Source organism: Camelina sativa, chromosome 1 (genome assembly GCF_000633955.1).
Source record: "Camelina sativa cultivar DH55 chromosome 1, Cs, whole genome shotgun sequence".
In the NCBI taxonomy this organism is placed as follows: domain Eukaryota; kingdom Viridiplantae; phylum Streptophyta; class Magnoliopsida; order Brassicales; family Brassicaceae; genus Camelina; species Camelina sativa.
In genome coordinates this window covers 21,666,553-21,687,969 of record NC_025685.1, presented here as the reverse complement: position 1 = coordinate 21,687,969, position 21,417 = coordinate 21,666,553, and the positions used below count along the sequence as shown (strand labels likewise).

General features: G+C 36.8%; 2 protein-coding genes and 1 long non-coding RNA gene across 3 annotated transcripts; 1 reads left to right on the top strand and 2 right to left on the bottom strand.

Moving 5' to 3' along the window:
- LOC104700971 lies at positions 1,438 to 1,867 on the bottom strand. Its single transcript, XR_753678.1, has 2 exons — positions 1,753 to 1,867; positions 1,438 to 1,648 (listed from the first exon to the last, which is right to left on the bottom strand). It is a non-coding gene; the product is annotated as an uncharacterized LOC104700971 (long non-coding RNA).
- LOC104700961 (homogentisate phytyltransferase 1, chloroplastic-like) lies at positions 2,650 to 5,813 on the bottom strand. Its single transcript, XM_010416581.2, has 13 exons — positions 5,526 to 5,813; positions 5,249 to 5,299; positions 4,723 to 4,973; positions 4,546 to 4,629; positions 4,401 to 4,475; positions 4,221 to 4,304; positions 4,055 to 4,144; positions 3,868 to 3,969; positions 3,680 to 3,775; positions 3,501 to 3,572; positions 3,324 to 3,419; positions 3,126 to 3,230; positions 2,650 to 3,027 (listed from the first exon to the last, which is right to left on the bottom strand). The coding sequence occupies exons 1-13, from the start codon at positions 5,563 to 5,565 to the stop codon at positions 2,986 to 2,988; spliced, it is 1,188 nt and encodes a 395-aa protein (XP_010414883.1). The 5' UTR covers positions 5,566 to 5,813; the 3' UTR covers positions 2,650 to 2,985.
- LOC104700955 (pentatricopeptide repeat-containing protein At2g18940, chloroplastic-like) lies at positions 17,804 to 20,536 on the top strand. The gene has a single exon (XM_010416570.2). The coding sequence runs from the start codon at positions 17,923 to 17,925 to the stop codon at positions 20,425 to 20,427; it is 2,505 nt and encodes an 834-aa protein (XP_010414872.1). The 5' UTR covers positions 17,804 to 17,922; the 3' UTR covers positions 20,428 to 20,536.

Here is a 21,417-nt window from a genome sequence, read left to right as displayed (position 1 = left end):
TAACCCTTTTAATCTATACTAATAAAAAGTAGGAGTTATAAGCTCCTAAAGGCGTCCACATATGATTTTAAACCTCCAATTGTGATTAGACACTTCACTAATTAATATTTTTTTAAAATCTCCAGAATTTTCTATATTAAGAATTATTTTAAACAACCAATCAGGATTTGACATGACATTCATTAACATTTTTAAAATTTCCAGAATTTTTTTGAAAAAGGAAAATTTTAAATTTATAGAAATAAAAGAATGCACAATATCCCACATCGGCTAGAAAATTTTTAGACAATGGTTCAGAACCAGTATAAATAAGATTAATATGCTTCCAACAACGAATGAGCAGAAAATCTTGATTTATCAGCCGTCCAAGTTTAAAAGTATATTCGGTTTGATCCGGTTTTTTTATTTGATCAAATTAAAACTTTAAGTTTCAAAAAAATAAATTATAATATTTAAAAATTTTAAAAGTTTTAATATTATAAATATTGAAACTTTTAAAAGTTCTTAGCTTTTAAAAAGTTTTCAAAAATTATCATTTTTAAATTTTAAAAGTTCTTAGCTTTTAAAAGTTTTAAAATATTATAAATATTTATGTAAAACACAAATTATCTTATTTATCTACGTTTGTGCTTTTTATTTCTTATGAGCTGTAAAACATATTTTTGTGTATGATTTTATAGATAAGTTGATATTTTTTCATTAATTTTTTATTTTTTATCTTATTTTTCATTTCTATAAGAAAAGAAATGATTTTGTTCTTGGAGTTTGATGGATTAACAAGTTGTGTGGTAGTCTAAAAAAAAGGTTTTTTAGTGGAAGAAAGTGAATAAGTTGACGAGGATGAAGAAGAAAAAGATTATAGCGAAGAACCAGACGGTAAAAGTAATGATGACGATTACCACAAAATTTGACAATATAAATGAAAAGAAAGAATATGAAGAATAAAAAAACATTGAATAAAAAACACAAAAACATAGGTGGTAGCGATCAATTAAATATGAAAACGAGTTAAGTTCATAATGATAAAATTGTTTTGTTTCTCTGGTGATCAAAGAAATGGTTTAGGATAATTGAGGTCATCTGTTTAATTCGCCTCGTCTAGATGTCGAGTTAAATTCATGATTTTTTTTATCAGATTTGATTTTATAACACAACCGATTTTTATATTTCAAAGAATTGTGTATCTGAAATTTAAATTTTTCCTTAATACTAATTTAAATTTTTTATAAGATAATATTTTACTACCATCATCAATCATATATAGTTTTCATCTAAATATATCAAATATACCCACTCGTAGTATGGGTTCAAAACCTAGTATTTATAAATTTATTATGTAATCCTTTAAAATTCTTGTTTTGGTTTGTTTGATTATGTGTAAGTTATTCATTCGTTAGTCTTAAGTATTTCCGAAACTTCGGTATAGATTAACAAAGCTGTATGAAAATTCGTGACTTCGTTGAAGTAGCAAATACAAATATTTGGATAGATTATTACATTTTTATCACACAACAACATGTACCATCCACACATGTACCATATACTTGATCATTTATCTCTTTAACACAAAACTGGGTGCATCCATCCTCTCCTCCCATTTTACATGGAGCTGGTTGGTAGCATAGGAAACTTCCCTTTATTTCAAAACCTATTTTACAATAATCATTAAACAAATATAGATTAATAATAGAATAAAATATATCTATAAAAATAAACGAATATAATAGTGTGTATAATATAATAAACTCGTACCGGGAGTGTTATCATCACAATGAACTGAAGATGTGACAAAGAGAATAGTAAGAACAAATGCGAGCAATACATTCTTTGTGATAGCCATTTTTATGATATTTTTGTTGTTGTTGTTGTTGTTGTTGTTGTCCTTGTTGGTGTTGTTGTTTTACATTGGATGTGTTTATATATAGTAACACAAATAAAACGTAAGAGGTATTTTTTTTCTAGTCAAATGTAAAATAATCGATCTATTTTATATATATAGTAACACAAATAAATGTAATTAAGAGGTAATTTTTTTCTGGTCAAATGTGAACGATAAAAGAATCGAACTATTTTAAACCAAAAAAGTGACAGATTTATTTCTTCAGGTTGCGGTCAAAAGAAAATAAAAATGGAGATTTGTTTTCTTTTGTAAAATGATTTAAGTTAATAACAAATCTAAACTATCTGTCTCTCACATTTCCATTTGTTTAGGAAGCTTATAGGAACACAATTTACATCCAGGAGATTTGACTTTGTTGCAGTTAATTAAAATACAGCAAAATAAACCACTTGTCCTTCAAATTTAGTATGAACGCCATTCCCATTATACGTTACCAAACTGCGTTTCAAAATTGACTTGATGAGTTATGTCAACAAAGTAATTTGGTTCCCTCACCTGAGTCTTAGTGCAATATTGTTCCTAAGGAGATCTTACTAGGCTGCTAAGAGAAGAAAGCTCGGTACAAGCCATCAGCATGAACCACCTTGTTGTTATATATATCTTCTCAAGAAAAATTTGTTACGTGGCTTAACATCATCATTAGTATCTTGGTTAAACTGGATTACCATTGAAGCATTTGGTAATCTTCTTGTTCGTTCAGATGGTCCACAAAATTTAGTTTGAGATTGGTTAATGTCAATGGCAAGAGCTTAAAAGCAAAGTAGCACCGCCAAGTTACACAAACACAACAAAGCTAGTCTCTTCATAGTTCATAAGCAAACAAGCCTTACTTCTTGAGACACAAGAATGGAATCCCTTGTATAGTAAGCCCACAGAAATTATTATTTTCTTATGTGAAACACTTTGCAAGACTGTTAATGTTTCAGAATAAAGTACCCTAATCTCTACCAAAACATAGTGACTTTGCAAGTCAGTGGGGATGCTGCTGCTTATGTGCTGGCCCAAAATGCGGTAAACACATTGATGAACTTGTCTGAATAAAATTAGAAGCATAGTGATGGCTTCTTCTTCTTCTTCTTATAATGTCACTTTAAAAAAGGTAGCAGCAAGTACTCTGCATAAAAGAGCTGATGCAGGAATGGAGAATTTATCAGTAAGTTTCATCTACAGACTCCAAATTGGAGAGAAGAAAAAGGCTGTTAGACTCTTTATAAACCAATCTAACCTTCCAAATGAACATATAACATGAAGTTATTTCAGTTTTGCTACTTAGATCAACAGACTTAGCTCGAGTCCACAAAGTTGTTGCAAGTATAACGTGACCCACAACCTATAAAAGAGCAACAGAACGGAACAAAAATGAAACCTTCATCACTCAAACGATCAATAAGCACGTTTTTGATGGGTAAAGAAAGATTGGTACTGAGATGACTTTGCTCCAAATGAAAGGAGACGTGGCTCCAACCAGAATCGCAACAGTGTAAGCCATTTGAAGTAGTGAAACACATGTCCAAAACACCTGAATTTTGCAAGAAAACAAAAACGTTATGCTGTCTGCAATCTTAAATTTACTAAAGCTTCTTTAGTTTCGATATTATACCTTCTCCTGACCCAGAGTTACAGAGAATGAACGAATTCCGAAGATTTTATCCCCCTCAATGTCAGGTATATCCTGCATAAAACCAATATAGAAACCATCTCATGCATGCATCCATAACATTAGTAGAATGCTTTACTTTTGAAGTATAGACATAATAAACTTTCTCCATCTTTGTTTACCTTAAACAACGCAATAACAACAGAGAAAAAGCTCATAAACGCAGTAGCGAAAATAAGAGGCCTTGTGAACAAGATTGGTCTTCCAAACACATGGGTCTGCAACAAAGTTTTCACAGATTTTAGTAACATAAAAAAATCTGATTCTGATGGAGAACATCAAAACATAAAGAAACTGGTCTAGCTAGCACCTGAATATGTAGAAAAAAGGCGATTTGAACAATAATAGCTCGGACAGCGAGGATACACATTGCTGCAACCAACGCAAATCTTTTCCACCTTAAAAGTGGCAACTGTATAGCAGTAGGAGGACAGTGTCACTAAAACCTCATTGAGCCATTAAATCCTAATGGTGAATAACTGAATAAACTTGCTTACATTGATAGAATATGCAGTACCGAGCATGAAACTCACGAAAAGAGCCCAGAACAATGGCCATGAACCAACAATCCACCCCAGCCAGAAACTCTATAAAGCAAACCAAATTACTTCTTGTGTATAGAGACTTCCAAAAGTTAGAACTTTGTAAAAATGAGCATCATACCATGATGGAGAAGGAAGCTACTATCGCAATGCCGGTTTTAACAGAATATTCCCCTGATGCCACTGGAAGATAAGGTTTGTTAACCTGCAAAAACCAACACAGAGTAAGATTTAAGCACTAGCTACAATTCCTCTCAACAGTCTCGAATTCATATCAAGAACACACACATGTTCATTTTACCTTGTCTATTTCAACATCAGACAACTGATTAAGCCCAACTATGTAAATGTTCATCATGAGAGCTGCAACAACAGCCTGACAACAAACCCCAATTGTTAATACAGAGAAATGAAAAAAACAAGGTATCTTCTCGATTAGTCATTACCTCCAAGATGCCAGTGAAAAGTAACGGAGATATGTCAGAAACCTTCTCTACTGCTAAGAAAGATACAGATAAAATGCTAAGCACCTGCAAATCCAATCACAGAGAGCTTAATGTTATCTACTTGTAAGATTGTTGTGGTTATAATTAAAGAAACACATTTCTTAAGAGAAACTTAACTGTGCCGATAACAGTATGAGGCCTAGAAAACCTGTAAAACGCATCTAACGAGTCTCTAAAAGATTTCGGTTTGCTATTCGGCTCGAAAGCCTCGGGCTGACTCGCAGTGGCATTCACACGAAATCTCGACTTATGTTTCGGATACAGCAGCCACAATGAAGAAGATTCTTGACCATCAAGCCTAACAAGATTGTTCCTAAACTTCGGTTTTGCAAGAACTTTACATGAATTACTACGCAGAACTCGAATTTCTGCAAAAAATTTGGGTAGAGGTAAGTGTAAAAAGCTAAACAACAAACCAAAGAACTTAACTAAAGCCAACACAATAATGTACATAGTTTTGTTCCTTCAATTGTGAGATTCTCTCATCAGCAAAAACCAAAGAAGAACCTAAACTTAATACCAACACAATGTGGATCGAATACAATAAGCAAATACAACCAGATTCCGTAATTCAATTGCTTAGAACAGTGAGAATTAAGTTACAAGTTACCAAAAAACCCCATAAAAACCCTACAAAACGCACCTGATAAAGATTGGAGCTTTAGATTCTGCTTCCTCCAGCCAAATCCACCAGCTGATGATAATAAGTTTGCATGCATGAGAAAACAAAGATTCAAAAGTCAAGCCCAGAAATTAAGTTTCTCCACCACATAAAAAAGAAAACTTTGTCACCGACCTACTTCGATCTATTAAACAATTCATAAAAAACTCAAAAACTTTTTGTGTAGTAGTACTCTCTCAATCACAAAACAGAACATAGTAAAGAACGAAATGGGAGAAAAGATCCAGACGAGAGTTACCAGCGGAAACAAGAGAAGAACTAGAGAGCAGAGACTCCATCAAAGCAAGCCTTTTTACTTTACTTTAAAAGTACAATTATATATTTATATATATCCCAGGAGAAAAAGGACAAATATATATCAAAATCAAAGACAAAGAAATGATTTTTTTGAGAATCAAACAAGACAAAGAAACGATTTTTTTAGAACAGAGAGCAAAAGAGAAAGGTTTCAGCATGAGAGAGCTTTGGAAATGTGTGGGTCGAGGATGATTTTGATTAATTGCTGTCATTATTGTTCTTTTGATGTGTGTGTGTGTGTGTGTGTGTGTGTGTGTGTGTGTGTTTTAATCATTTTTTAAGTAGGTTTGAAATTTTATTTTAACCTATTTTGGGAATGTACTTGGAAGAACTATTTAAGACTATAACAAAAAAAATAAATAAATAACTATTTAAGACTCTTGTAGTATTCAGAACTTCAAAAGTTAGAAAAATATCCTATAGATTAAAGCAAAAAAATGTGGTGTAGGTTTGCCAAATTTGTTCTAAGTAAAATAAAAAATCTGACGGTGCGAGGGACAACAATATCACGTGTTGTGTCCTTTAGTTTTGTCACCAAACAAAAGTATTAGTGCTTGAAATTAAAAATAGTGAAACTTATGGGGCAAAAGAAAATATATGTTTCCTGTGTTTTGGACATGGGATTCATAGGCCTGGACATTTGGATGTTCGGGTCGGGTTTAGGTTTGGGTAATTCGGGTTTAGGTATTTCGGGTTTACTGATATAGGATCTGAACAAGTGTTGATATAATTTCGGGTCGGGTTCAGGTTTGGTTCCTTTTGGATTCGGGTAAGTTAGGTATTGACTTTCAGAACTTGAAATGTAGCCAAAATAAATTCGGTTATGGGTAGCACCTACTCGTACATATCCAAAGTACCCACAAAATTAACAGCTATGAACAAAACAAAGAAGAAAGATCCAAACAAATCAAGAAAAAAATATTATATGAAACGAATAAAAGAACTTTCACAAACCAAAAAATTTGTTTCTCTTAAAAGATATATATCTCAAAGAAATTGATATATCATGGTTTTTGTGGTTTTTAACCATAGTATAAGTGTGCTTTTTGAGTCTTTTGATTTGTTTTCTAGGTTATTTTTGAGTCTTTATAGGTTTAGGTACTCATTGACACGGATGGAATACAAAAGAGCTAAAAAGGATGATTTGGAGCATAAGCAAAGCATTAAGGCTGATCAACGAAGGTGGGAGTCGAGTTCAAGAGTATGCATCGACCGATGCAACCCAAAGCATCGATCGATGCAGACCCTAAAAGCCGAATCGGAAGTTTTTTCCACAACCTTTAGAAGATTTACAAAATTTGCCCAAGTTTCCTTTATTTGCAATTAAGCCTAAGACGTGTTTTATAGTATTTATAGGATTTTTATGGTCATTGTTTAGACCTAAGTTATTTTCTAGCAATTTTTCTGCCACCTTTTGAGAGAGATCTTAAGAGCTTTTTGAGAGAGACAAGCCAAGACCCTGTTGAGAGAAGCTTTCTAAACTCTTTGTTTTCTCTTTTGGTTTATTATATGATATCTATTTTATTCATGGTTTTTGTTTTAATAATCATGTCTGAGTAGATCTCTAGTTGGGTTCATGGTTTTCATAGGGTTTTTATGATCTATTAGATCTGCTGATTTATTAGGATTCTTATTCTTATGTGATTTTCATCTTAGGTTGTTCTTCATATTAATTTTTGATTGATCACCTAGAATTAATACCTAGGAAAATAAATTGATATGAGAGTATAATTGATTTTCCTTATTAAACTTTTTGATGAACAAAATTATTTCTTGCAAAGAGATTTGATTTAATAATTTTGTGAACAATCTAAACTGATTTTTAAAGCTGATTTTTAACCTAGAATTTTGCAAAGAGATTTGGATTTTCTGGTTTTAAATTTAGAAAATATTTGCAGTGAGAATTGATTTAATTTTACAATTGTGTTTAGAGTTCTAGATCTGATCTTAATTGATTGAATCCTAATTTATTAATTGATTTAATATTCCATAAATTCCTGAGAATTTTCCTAGACCTAGCATTTTTAATTCCTAATTTTAAACACATCCTAATTCTGTTTTTGCATTGTTTTTAAATTAATATTTTGATTTAGCATAATTAAAAGATTAATAAGTCTATTGTGTGATCTAGAGTCTATGTGGATTCGACCCCTAGAGAATTACAACTGCAAGGCTGTTGGTACCATTAGGGTATTACAGTTTGAGCTTATCGAATTTTGGCGCCGTTGTCGGGGACTCTTTTGATTCCCCATTAGATTATAGTCTTTGATATTGTCTAGATTTTTATTTTTCTGTTTTACTCACACGCTTTTATTTCCTTTCTCTTGTGTGTTTCAGGTATATGCCTAAGCCCAATACCAGGAAAAATCAAATAGGTCCTACATTGAATATTACAAACCAAGAGTTAGGAAAACTAGAGCGTGATAACAAGAAAGCAGCCAAGTCAGCAAAGATGGTCAACCCAATCATATCGAGACCAGATGAGGCTGGAATTTTGAGGGATCAAGAGGGTCATGTGTGCAACGAACAAGGCCAAAAACTTGATGCTGAAGGACGGCTTATTCAGGAAAAACTCGTCGAGGTGGATGAGAATGCAGGTTACATCGACCGACGCAATGATGGAATCGATCGACATAACCAAGAACGCATCGATCGACGTAACCTTGGCATCGATCAACGCAATGCCAGAAACGGTGCGAATGGTGCGGATTTGGATGGTAATAACCAGCAGATTCTTCAGGGCAGACGGGACAACAATGGAGAGCTTGTCAAGACTCTTGCGGACTTCAACAGACCAGATTTATCCTATGAGAACCGCTCTGCAATTGTCCCTCCTCCATTCCCAAGGAATGATTTTGAGCAGAAGCCTGTCTATTTTGCTCTTGTTGGACAAAGACCATTCCAGAACCTGCCACATGAGAAGCCTCTAGACCATATTGAGCACTTTGAGGATATAGTCACAAGCATCAAAGCTAATGGAGTCACAGAGTACTATCTTTACTGCAAGCTCTTCCCCTACTCTCTTGCTGGGGAAGCTTCTCATTGGCTAAGGCAACTCAAGCCAGAATCTCTGAAGAACTGGAATGACATCAAAGTGGCATTCTTGAACTATTTCTATGATGATGCGATGTCTGATGAGTTGAGGATTAAGCTCTCCACCGTTAGACAAGGACCTGCTGAATCTTACAAAATTGCTTGGGTGAGGTTCAAAGCATACCAGAGAGACTGTCCCCATCATGGGTTCTCAGAGGTGCAGTTGAATAGTATCTTCTTCAGTGGTATTGATTGAAGGTATCAGATGGCTTTGGATGCTGCTAGTGATGGGAACTTCAAGACAAGGTATCCAGATGAAGCTGAACAGTTGATTGAAAGGCTAGCATCAAGCAACAGTACCAAGAATGCAGACTTAGAACGGAAAAGAGCACATGAAGGGTATGATTCAAATCAGTTTGCTATAGTGAATGCCAAGTTGGATACAGTGCATAACCTTCTTGTTGGGAAGAAATCAGTCCATTTTGCTGAAGATGTTGAGGTTTTTGAGCCAGAGCCACATAATGTAGAAGAAGATGTCAACTTTGTGTATGGGAATCAAGGCCAAAAGTTTGGAAATCAGCAAGGCAACAAGTCTTTCAGTGGAAACAACCATCGCAATAACTATCAGTCTAGTTCTACAGGCTACATTCCTAAACAAGATTATCAGAAGCAGCAGCAGAGCAGTGGTTACACCAGGACCTATGGCAACTCCTCTTACCAATCTTCTCCTCCTAAGACAACTGAAAGTAGGATGGAGGCAATGCTTGAGCAGATCCTTCAAGGGCAGGAACAATTGACAGTAACATTTAATGGGAAGATTGACAATGTCTATACTAAGCTTACTGGAAAAATTGATTCATTGAATGTTCAAGTTAAGAAGCTGGAGAGCCAAGTTGCACAAACCGCTAGAGCTGTGAAAAGGCAAGAAGGATTCTTACCAGGAAGAACTAAATCCAATCCTAAGCACTCATGCAATGTTGTGACCTTAAGGAATGGTAAGCAATTACAGTCTGAAGCTGAGAAGAAGCAGAGAGCCAAAGAATTGCAGGAACTGATCGATGAGGATGATGAGCTTGACGATCCGGAACCAGCATCCACCGATGCATCTACAAAGCATCGATCGACGCAACCCTCAGTGTTCGAAGAAGAATCGAATTTGCAAGAGAGAATCGATCGACGCAACACAAGCATCGACCAATGCAATCTGCAGACCGAGACGGAAGTTACGAAAGCTCTGATTCCAGTTGCTGAAAGGGTATACATGCCTAAAGTTCCTTTTCCCAAGAACCCAAGGAAGTCTAAACAGGAGCTTGATGATGCTAAGTGTAAAGCTATGATGGATAAACTTATTATAGAGTTGTCATTAATTGATGCAGTTAGGACTTCTCCAATGCTTAGGAGATATGTCAAGAGGATGGTAACCAAGGATTTGAATGCTGAGCAAGGAGTAATGATGATTTCAGCCCAAGTCAGTGTCATCATTCAGAACAAGATCCCAGAAAAGCTACCTGATCCATGTAGTTTTGTTCTTGATTGTACAATCTTTAGTGAAAGGTTTGCTAGATCTTTGTGTGATCTTGGTTCTAGTGTCAATTTAATACCTAGATCAGTAGCACTCAGCTTTGGGATGACAAATTTCCAACCCACCAAGATTACTCTTATACTTGCTGACCGATCAGTTCGCATTCCTGATGGTATTATTGAAAATGTTCCAATTAAGATTGGTAACTGTTTGATACCTACTGATTTTGTGGTCTTGAAGTATGAAGAAGAGCCGAAGGATCCTTTAATCTTGGGAAGATCATTCTTAGCTACTGATGGGGCTATTATTGATGTCAAGAGAGGACAGATTGGTCTTAATGTTGGAGATTTGCAGATGCGCTTTGACATGGATAAGCTGGTTAAGAGGCCAACAATAGATGGTCAGACTTTTTATGTGGATACATTGTCTAATCTTGCTGAAGAGGTTTTCAAGGAGCTGCATCCTGAGGATCCTCTAGAGAGAGCATTGGTTGCTTCTACTGAAGAAGCTGAGCATTTAGATGATATTGTTGCTGGGTATATCAAACTACTTGATGCTAATGAACAAGTGAAGAAGCTGGTTGCTCAAGAGGAATTGGTTGGTACTTCTTCACAAGCTGAGAAATTATCAGATTGGAGCCTTGAGAAAGCTCCAAAGCTTGATCTCAAGCCACTTCCTGCGGGGCTAAGGTATGCATTTCTAGGTGAAAATTCTTCTTATCCTGCTATTGTTAATGCTTCCTTGAACAATGCAGAGCTCACTTTACTGCTAAGCAAGCTGCGCAAGACTCTTGGCTATTCTCTTGATGATATTGCACGGATCTCCAGACTTGTGCATGCATATGATTCATCTTGAGGAAGGAGCTAAGACATCTATTGAGCATCAGAGGAGGCTAAATCCAAATTTGCAAGATGTTGTCAAGAAAGAGATCATGAAATTGCTGAATGTCGGGATTATCTACCCAATTTCTGATACCAAATAGGTTAGTCCAGTTCATGTTGTTCCTAAGAAGGGTAGAGTTACAGTGGTGAAGAATGACAAAAATGAGCTGATTCCGACACGGACAATCACCGGACACCGGATGTGCATTGATTACAGAAAGCTGAATGCCGCGACACAGAAAGATCACTTCCCGCTACCCTTCATTGATCAGATGCTTGAGAGGTTAGCTAACCATCCATACTACTGCTTTTTGGATGGTTACTCCGGGTTTTTCCATATTCCGATTCACCCTGATGACCAGGAGAAGACGACTTTCACTTGTCCATATGGTACTTTTGCATACCGCATAATGCATTTTGGTATTTGTAATGCTCCTGCGACATTTCAGAGATGTATGATGTCCATATTTACAGACATGATTGAAGATTACATGAAGGTTTTCATGGATGATTTTTCTGTTTATTGGTTTTCATTCAAGAGCTGTTTGGATAATCTCTGCAAAGTATTAGCAAGATGTGAAGAGAAGCACTTAGTTCTTAATTGGGAGAAGTGCCATTTTATGGTTAGAGATGGTATAGTGCTTAGTCACAGGGTTTCAGAAGCTGGTATTGAAGTTGACCGCGCTAAGATAGAAGTGATGACAGGTCTTCAACCACCGGATAGTGTGAAGTTGGTAAGAAGTTTTCTTGGACATGCAGAATTCTATAGACGTTTCATCAAGGATTTCAGTAAGATATCTAGACCACTTCCAGCTCCTAATGCACCTCTTCAAGCCACATGTCACGATCCATGGCCAAGAAGAGAAGGACACTAGATTCCACCACAGCATGTTTGGGCTGGGAGTCCAACTGAAGAAGTTAAGAAGCTTGACTACATCAACCGACCGCTACTTGATACTTGGGGAGAGTATGAGACTCTGTTTTACAATGCTTGACTGAAGGTTGAGATCAAGCCAACTCGATTTTTTGATCATGTTACTATCCAGCGGCTTGGGATTCATGATAAGGTACTGAGACTTTTGGAGAAGATAGGACTTGGGACTATGTGCACTCACTACTATGATTGTTTTCCAGAGCTGGTCCGACAGTTCATGGCTTCAGTCCGCCTTCTTTTCCATAACGAGTAGATCCCGAAAGCTAGTGAAGGAAGGCTGTCTTTCTTCATTAGAGGAGTTCGGTATGAGATTTCTTTACCTGATCTTTGTGACATTTACGGTTTTAGCAGAGAGCTAGAGGGAGTTTCACTTCCAGGAGAGTTTGTAGATGTCTCGCATCTCTGGTCTTATTTTGGTACTGGCGACTATGATTCTTGATGTTCCACTATGACCGATGTGAGGCATCCAGTGATTAGGTACATTTTTAGGGCCATATCCACCATTATTTTGTGTAAGATGGAGCCTGGGAAGATGAGAGTGACTGAGTTGGAAATGATGGCATATGGGATTTATGATTTGATTGCTGAGGATGATAGTTGGATTGACCTTGAGAGGGTTAACTATGGTGCAGTGTTTGCTTCTCACTTGATCTCTCTGAAGGTCAAGGCTTTTGGGCGTGGGAAGACAAAGTACGTTGGGAGTCTGCTTACTCCTATTTTTCAGTGACTGCGTATTTCTATTGAGACTCCATTTGTACGGAGAGGAGCGTTGTTGATGAGGAGCATTTGAGGAACTCCACTTGGATGAAGAAGGGGATGCTATGGAGCTCTTATGATTCTACTGGTAGTCATCTGATCAGATTGCCACGACCTGGCCTCACCACTATTGGAGAGGATGTAGAGCAGTTGCGTTTTCTTCCTGCTGCCACTGATTTTGCTTCGCCACCGCCTTCCCGTCGTCAACGCACTGCTGCATCTGCTGTTCCTGCTGTGGACTTAGAAGGTCCTAACCCTGTTGGGGGTTTTGAGGTTGGTTCTTCTTCTGGCACTACAGCATTTGAGTTCCCAGAGCCACCAGAGCCTTCTGCTACTATGAGTCAGGGAGCTTACCAGGAGTTCCAGACCTCCACCATGCGTGCCATCTGGAACGTGATTGCTCGATTGTCTCGATGTGGCTGCCTTCGTCCTACTAGGCGTAGATCACGTTCTCCTCCCCTTGGTGGAGCGAGCGGTAGTGATGAAGATCTTGCTGATGGTGATGCTGATCCTGAGGATTGATCCTACTTCTGTTTACGGTTTCTTTTATCCTTTTTCTCTTTCACTTTCAGTCATTTTTATTTTTCCTTGAGTCAGTTTGTCATTTGTTTTAGATTGAACTTGTATTGCATTATGAACCATTATCTATCATGTTGCATTTAATGTTGTGTTTCAGTGATTCTTAACAGAGCTGACATCCATGCGAGAAACTCAACTAACGTGCGACTAACAGGATTCAACGTCGGACTCTCGGTTGATTTAGTTGTGCATCAATTGATGCAAGATCAGCATCGGTCGACACAAAGGCTAACAGTTGGTAACACGAATCTGGTTCATTAGTTCACTACTTTTTCAATTTGGTTTTTTCTTTCTTAGTCAATCTTAGGCTTGATAACGCTGGGGACAGTGTTGTTTAAGTCTGGGGGAGACTAGTTACTAACTAACTACTTTTTCTTTCTTGTGTCAGTTGTGTCTGTCAAAACCATATTTTTGAGTCAAATTTTTCTTTTTGGAATTATGATCTCTAACTAATGGTTTCTGTTCTTTGGCTAACATTCTTATGAATCTTGATTATGCTTGATCTCAGAACTGAAGTTTGGAAAAGCTATGAGTTGTATCAACAATCCCGAAAGCCCTTATCCAAAGGATGTCTGGTTAAACTAACGTTGTCTCAAATTTTATCAGGATTTTAACTGGACTTAATCTCTTACTTTGGGGTTGGAAATCAGTGGACTGGACTTCTTCTTCGGGCCATACAAGACACTGCAATTTTCAAAGTATGTCTCCCCTCTCTCTTCCCTTCAGTATTAAAAAAGAAATCAGAGAAAGAAAAAAAAAAGAAGAGAGGAAAATAAAAGATGAGATGATTTTGATCAGTTTAGATTACTTGTGACCTCATATTCCATTCTTGAGTCAAATAATCACACAAAGCTTGGAAGCAAGGGGTAGGTAAATTACCGATGACCCCAATATTCGCTTACATCTTAGATTAGAAAAAAAAAAGGTAGAAAATCAACTTCATAGAAGTGAGAAAAGGGAGAGGAAAGGAGATGAATGGAGAATGTCTTGGCCTGAAGAGAGTCCATATGCCACTGATCAATACACCAAGGTAAGAACTCACATGTATTTGCTTTAATTTATGTAATAAGATGACAATGGTGAGACTAGAGATTCCAGAGGATTGTGGGATTTGAGTAAGGAATGTTGATGCTTTTCAATTGACAAAGTATATGAAGTAAGTTCTTGAGATTCAAGGCGATGAAGAGTGTGAAGATCAGTTATCTGCAGTTGAGTGAGTTCCTATGTTTTCAAACCTCTTTCACAGGTCTAAGTTTCTGTTTTGCTTGAGGGCAAGCAAAGGCTAAGTCTGGAGGAGTTGATATATCATGGTTTTTGTGGTTTGTAACCATGGTATAAGTGTGCTTTTTGAGTCTTTTGATTTGTTTTCTAGGTTATTTTTGAGTCTTTATAGGTTTAGGTACTTATTGGCACGGATGGAACACAAAGGAGCTAAAAAGGATGATTTGGAGCATAATCAAAGCATTAAGGCTGATCAACGAAGGTGGGAGTCGAGTTCAAGAGTATGCATTGACCGATGCAACCCAAAGCATCGATCGATGCAGTCCCTAAAAGCCGAATCGGAAGTTTTTTCCACAAGCTTTAGAAGATTTACAAAATTTGCCCAAGTTTCCTTTATTTGCAATTAAGCCTAAGACGTGTTTTATAGTATTTATAGGATTTTTATGGTCATTGTTTAGACCTAAGTTATTTTCTAGCAATTTTTCTGCCACCTTTTGAGAGAGACCTTAAGAGCTTTTTGAGAGAGACAAGCCAAGACCCTGTTGAGAGAAGCTTTCTAAACTCTTTGTTTCTCTTTTGGTTTATTATATGATATCTATTTTATTCATGGTTTTTGTTTCAATAATCATGTTTGAGTATATCTCTAGTTTGGTTCAGGGTTTTCATAGGGGTTTTATGATCTATTAGATCTACTGATTTATTAGGATTATTATTCTTCTGTGATCTTCATCTTAGGTTGTTTTTCATATTAATTTTTGATTGATCACCTAGAATTAATACCTAGGAAAATAAATTGATATGAGAGTATAATTGATTTTCATGATTAAACCTTTTGATGGACAAAATTATTTCTTGCAAAGAGATTTGATTTAATAATTTTGTGAACAATCTAAACTGATTTTTAAAGCTGATTTTTAACCTAGATTTTGCAAAGAGATTTGGATTTTCTGGTTTTAAATTTAGAAAATATTTGCAGTGAGAATTGATTTAATTTTACAATTGTGTTTAGAGTTCTAGATCTGATCTTAATTGATTGAATCCTAATTTATTAATTGATTTAATATTCCATAAATTCCTGAGAATTTCCCTAGACATAGAGTTTTTAATTCCTGATTTTACAACACATCCTAATTCTGTTTTTGCATTGTTTCTAAATTAATATTTTGATTTAGCATAATTAAAAGATTAATAATTCTATTGTGTGATCTAGAGTGTCTGTGGATTCGACCCCTAGAGTATTACAACTGCAAGGCTGTTAGTACCATTAGGGTATTACAATTTGAGCTTATCAGAAATAAAAATCAAAACAATAATACAATAAAGCTAAGAAATATAAAACTAAAAATCATAAATTTTTTGTAGTTTCTTAAAATCATAACTAACAAAACCTGCAACTAATAGCAACAACAACTAAATGGTTTCCTTTATACTTTCAGACATAAAGAATCAATAATGTCAATAAAGAGAAGAAGAAAGCTTACAATTGATCGAGTTTTAGCTGTCTGTGGAGAACCCAAAGATGAGGCTATCAGCGGAATTAGGTTTTGGAGATCGAGTTTGAGGGTTTTGGTTTATAAAACCAAAAGATTCTTGAAATCGAACAAAATCTGGCAAGTGCGACATGGTTATGATTTTTTTAGAAAGATTCACAAGGATTTGAAGAGGGAGAATAAGGCAAACGGATTGCCGCAAATCAACATATGTGATATCCTGTATAAATGTGTTCGGCTATGGATAAGTACTCACGGGTTCGGTTCGGGTAATACCTGATACCTATGGTTATTTGAAAACAAAAACTGATCGGTTATTTAGACATAATCGGTTCGGTTCAGGTATTTTGGGTCGGGTCGGGTTCGGTTCGGTTCCTCGCGTTCGGTTTATTTGTCCAAGCCTAAGTACAGTACTCGTAGGACTGAAAAATAAAACACTGAACCGAATACTTAAATCGAAACAGACCCGAAAAACCCGACTAGAGTATTTTTCTGAATACCCAAATTTTCCTCTGAAACCCAAAATTTTATCCAAATAACCGGTTCTTTACTCATCAATTTCCGGGTATTGAGGTAAAATTTTGGGAATTTGTGTATCCGAAAAATCAGGTTTTTACCGGTTCTGAGATTTCAAACCCGAACCAATCCGAAACCGACAATACCCGAATCAAAATGTTTTATTTATTGTATTGGATGCTAAACTCCTTTATCCGCAAAACCCGAATCCGAGCCGAGTATCCAATGCCCAGGCTGGTTTAACTTAGTATGGTTTGGTTTGGTTCGGTTTAATTGAGAATAGAGTCATACGCTTTGGAAACAAAAATGTTGGCAAGACTCTCGTAACGCAATCTTGTTATGCGATAAAGACGAGTCCTTTTTACGGCCATTCAAAATTCCCAAACTTCAACCCAAAACCAAAAGAACCTAAAGGCGCTAACTTTATTTTTAATCTTTTGCTTCATCACTCTCTTCTCCTTCATACACCATTATCAATCACAATCTCCCAATTCGGATAACTTCATCATCCAAAAAAAAAAAANTCACAAGGATTTGAAGAGGGAGAATAAGGCAAACGGATTGCCGCAAATCAACATATGTGATATCCTGTATAAATGTGTTCGGCTATGGATAAGTACTCACGGGTTCGGTTCGGGTAATACCTGATACCTATGGTTATTTGAAAACAAAAACTGATCGGTTATTTAGACATAATCGGTTCGGTTCAGGTATTTTGGGTCGGGTCGGGTTCGGTTCGGTTCCTCGCGTTCGGTTTATTTGTCCAAGCCTAAGTACAGTACTCGTAGGACTGAAAAATAAAACACTGAACCGAATACTTAAATCGAAACAGACCCGAAAAACCCGACTAGAGTATTTTTCTGAATACCCAAATTTTCCTCTGAAACCCAAAATTTTATCCAAATAACCGGTTCTTTACTCATCAATTTCCGGGTATTGAGGTAAAATTTTGGGAATTTGTGTATCCGAAAAATCAGGTTTTTACCGGTTCTGAGATTTCAAACCCGAACCAATCCGAAACCGACAATACCCGAATCAAAATGTTTTATTTATTGTATTGGATGCTAAACTCCTTTATCCGCAAAACCCGAATCCGAGCCGAGTATCCAATGCCCAGGCTGGTTTAACTTAGTATGGTTTGGTTTGGTTCGGTTTAATTGAGAATAGAGTCATACGCTTTGGAAACAAAAATGTTGGCAAGACTCTCGTAACGCAATCTTGTTATGCGATAAAGACGAGTCCTTTTTACGGCCATTCAAAATTCCCAAACTTCAACCCAAAACCAAAAGAACCTAAAGGCGCTAACTTTATTTTTAATCTTTTGCTTCATCACTCTCTTCTCCTTCATACACCATTATCAATCACAATCTCCCAATTCGGATAACTTCATCATCCAAAAAAAAAAAATGGATGGAGCACTCTTCCCTCACAAACCTCCATACCCAATTCAATCCAAGAGATCTCCACAACCTCATCAATCCTCTAACCAATCTATCAAATTCAGTTCCGCTACACTTCACTTACCTCCTCCTTCTCCTCCTTCTTTCCCTCTCGATTCTCTCCTTCACCATCTCGTTCATCTCTCCTCCACGCCTCCCAGACATGCTGCTGCTCGTTTCCCTTCTCTCGAAGTCTCGGCTGATTCATCGTCACCGACTCATAAATGGCGGCAGGACTCGACGAAGCCCATGTCGTCGAGCTCTGTTCTGGGTGTTGAGATTGAGAACGAGAGAGGTGGGTCTTTGAAACTCTTGTGTAAGAAAGAAGTTATCTTGGTTAATTCAATCGTTGAACAGCCTTTGCCTGGATTGAATAGGTTCTTCGATTCTGTGAAATCTGAGTTGTTTAGAACTGATTTGGTTAGTTTGTTTAAGGGTCTTGATGATTCTGGGCATTGGGAAAGAGCTGTTTTTTTGTTTGAATGGTTAGTTTCGTCTTCGAATTCTGGTGCTTTGAAGCTAGATCATCAAGTTATCGAAATCTTAGTTAGGATCTTAGGTAGAGAGTCTCAATACTCTGTTGCAGCTAAGTTGCTCGATAAAATTCCTCTACAAGAGTATCTTCTCGATGTTCGCGCTTACACCACAATTCTACATGCTTATTCACGGACAGGGAAGTATGAAAAGGCTATCAATTTGTTTGAGAGGATGAAAGAGTTTGGACCTTCACCAACTCTGGTTACTTACAATGTGATTCTAGATGTTTTTGGGAAAATGGGTCGGTCTTGGAGGAAGATTCTAGTGGTTTTAGATGAAATGAGAAGCAAAGGATTGAAGTTTGATGAGTTTACTTGTAGCACTGTTCTATCTGCTTGTGCAAGAGAAGGTTTGTTAAGAGAGGCCAAGGAGTTTTTCGCTGAACTTAAGTCGTGCGGCTATGAACCTGGAACTGTGACTTACAATGCTTTGTTGCAAGTTTTTGGTAAAGCCGGGGTTTATACAGAAGCATTAAGTGTTTTGAAGGAAATGGAGGAAAAAAACTGCCCAGCTGATTCTGTGACTTACAATGAGCTTGTTGCCGCTTATGTTAGAGCCGGTTTTAGCAAGGAAGCTGCTGGTGTCATTGAGATGATGACGGAAAAGGGTGTAATGCCGAACGCAATCACATATACTACAGTGATAGATGCGTATGGAAAGGCGGGAAAAGAGGATGAGGCTTTGAAGCTGTTTTATAGTATGAAAGAAGCTGGTTGTGTTCCAAATACTTGCACCTACAATGCAGTGCTTAGTATGTTGGGGAAAAAGTCGAGGTCCAATGAAATGATAAAGATGTTATGTGATATGAAGTCTAATGGGTGTTCCCCTAATCGAGCCACTTGGAACACAATGCTTGCTCTGTGTGGGAATAAGGGTATGGATAAGTTTGTGAACCGGGTGTTCCGTGAAATGAAGAGCTGTGGATTTGAACCTGATAGGGACACATTCAACACGCTGATTAGTGCTTATGGGCGATGTGGTTCAGAGGTTGATGCATCAAGAATGTATGGTGAGATGACAAAAGCAGGTTTCAACGCTTGTGTTACAACTTACAACGCGTTACTTAATGCCTTGGCTAGACAAGGAGATTGGAGATCCGGCGAGAATGTGATTTCAGACATGAAAAGTAAAGGCTTCAAACCAACTGAAACATCTTATTCGTTGATGCTTCAGTGTTATGCTAAAGGAGGGAACTATCTAGGGATAGAGAGAATCGAGAACGGGATAAACGAGGGCCAAATATTCCCAAGCTGGATGCTTTTGAGAACATTACTTCTCGCAAACTTCAAATGCCGGGCACTAGCGGGATCTGAGAGAGCATTCACGCTGTTTAAAAAGCACGGATTCAAACCCGACATGGTGATTTTCAACTCAATGCTCTCCATTTTCACAAGGAACAACATGTACGATCAAGCAGAGGGGATTCTTCAGTCTATCCGCGAGGACGGGCTAAACCCGGATCTTGTAACCTACAACAGCCTCATGGACATGTACGTAAGAAGAGGAGAGTGTTGGAAAGCCGAAGATATTCTCAAGACTCTAGAAAAATGGCAGTTGAAACCGGACCTGGTCTCTTACAACACGGTGATCAAAGGTTTCTGCAGAAGAGGGTTGATGCAAGAAGCGGTTAGGATGTTGTCTGAGATGACAGCGCGCGGAATCAGACCTTGCATATTCACTTACAACACGTTTGTTTCGGGTTACACGGCGATGGGAATGTTTGAAGAGATAGAAGATGTGATTGAGTGCATGGCGAAGAATGATTGCAGACCAAATGAGCTGACTTTTAAAATGGTAGTGGATGGTTACTGCAGAGCAGGGAAGTATAGTGAAGCTATGGATTTTGTGTATAAGATTAAGACCTTTGATCCCCGCTTTGATGATCAGTCTATTCAAAGGCTTGCTCTCCGAGTACGTGAGAATTTAGAATCCTAAATCAATTATATATATTTGTTTTTTTGTAGATTTGGGTTTCTTTTTTTTTTTTTTTCTTTGTATTGAATTTACATTTCATTCACTTAAATTTAAGCAAAACTTTTGATGATGAAGGACGAATAAAAAGGTTACATGTTTTTACTCTTGAGAGAAATAGGAACACTCTCAGTTAACAAAATAGAAATTGTCTAAATTTAGAAAGAAAACAAAACTAATAACATGTTTCATAATAATCATATAGCATACATTGATGATATGGATTCTTAAAACTTTAACCATAAAACCTCCAAAGTTTGAGCGGGTGTCAAAATCATGCAGTGTTTGGCTACAACCACCTACCGTGTCTCTCATACATTCCTCGGTCGCAGGTTATTGTTTTTGTCCTGTTTTGCTCTCTGTTTCCCGTTTTGGAATTTCTCCTTCGTTGTATATTCTCTATAGACTATAGATATTCTAGTATATGTTGATTTTGGAACTTTAAAGATGAAGCTTTGAATCGTCAATTTACACACTTGAGGTTGAGGTTTTGCTTAATTTCTGATGCCAAAATCGATTTTGTCCCTAGGCAATCGATTTTGTACGTTAAGATTTAACCTAATATCAACTAATTATGTCAATTTATTGCTTTTTTGTAATAGAGTGTATAACATTTTTTTTTTCTCAGACAGAAAGTATAATTGTTAATAATATTTGAATCATATACCCTTCGATTTAGATATATGGATACACATTGATTGATGTGTTTTGTACTTGTAGGAATGAGAGTCCATATCTAGAGAGACATTTGAAACCATTAAACCAACAACAGTGTGTTTTGGTTCATTCCCAACATTCTCAAGTTCACGAGAATCGATTGTTCATCCACATTTAGGTATATTATTAATGACAGCTTGGTTTGTAACATGACTCTCCACACTAAAAAACTAATTACTGAAAAATATATGCATGCAGCAGCATCATCATTCAACCATCGCTTTACTCATGGCTTGC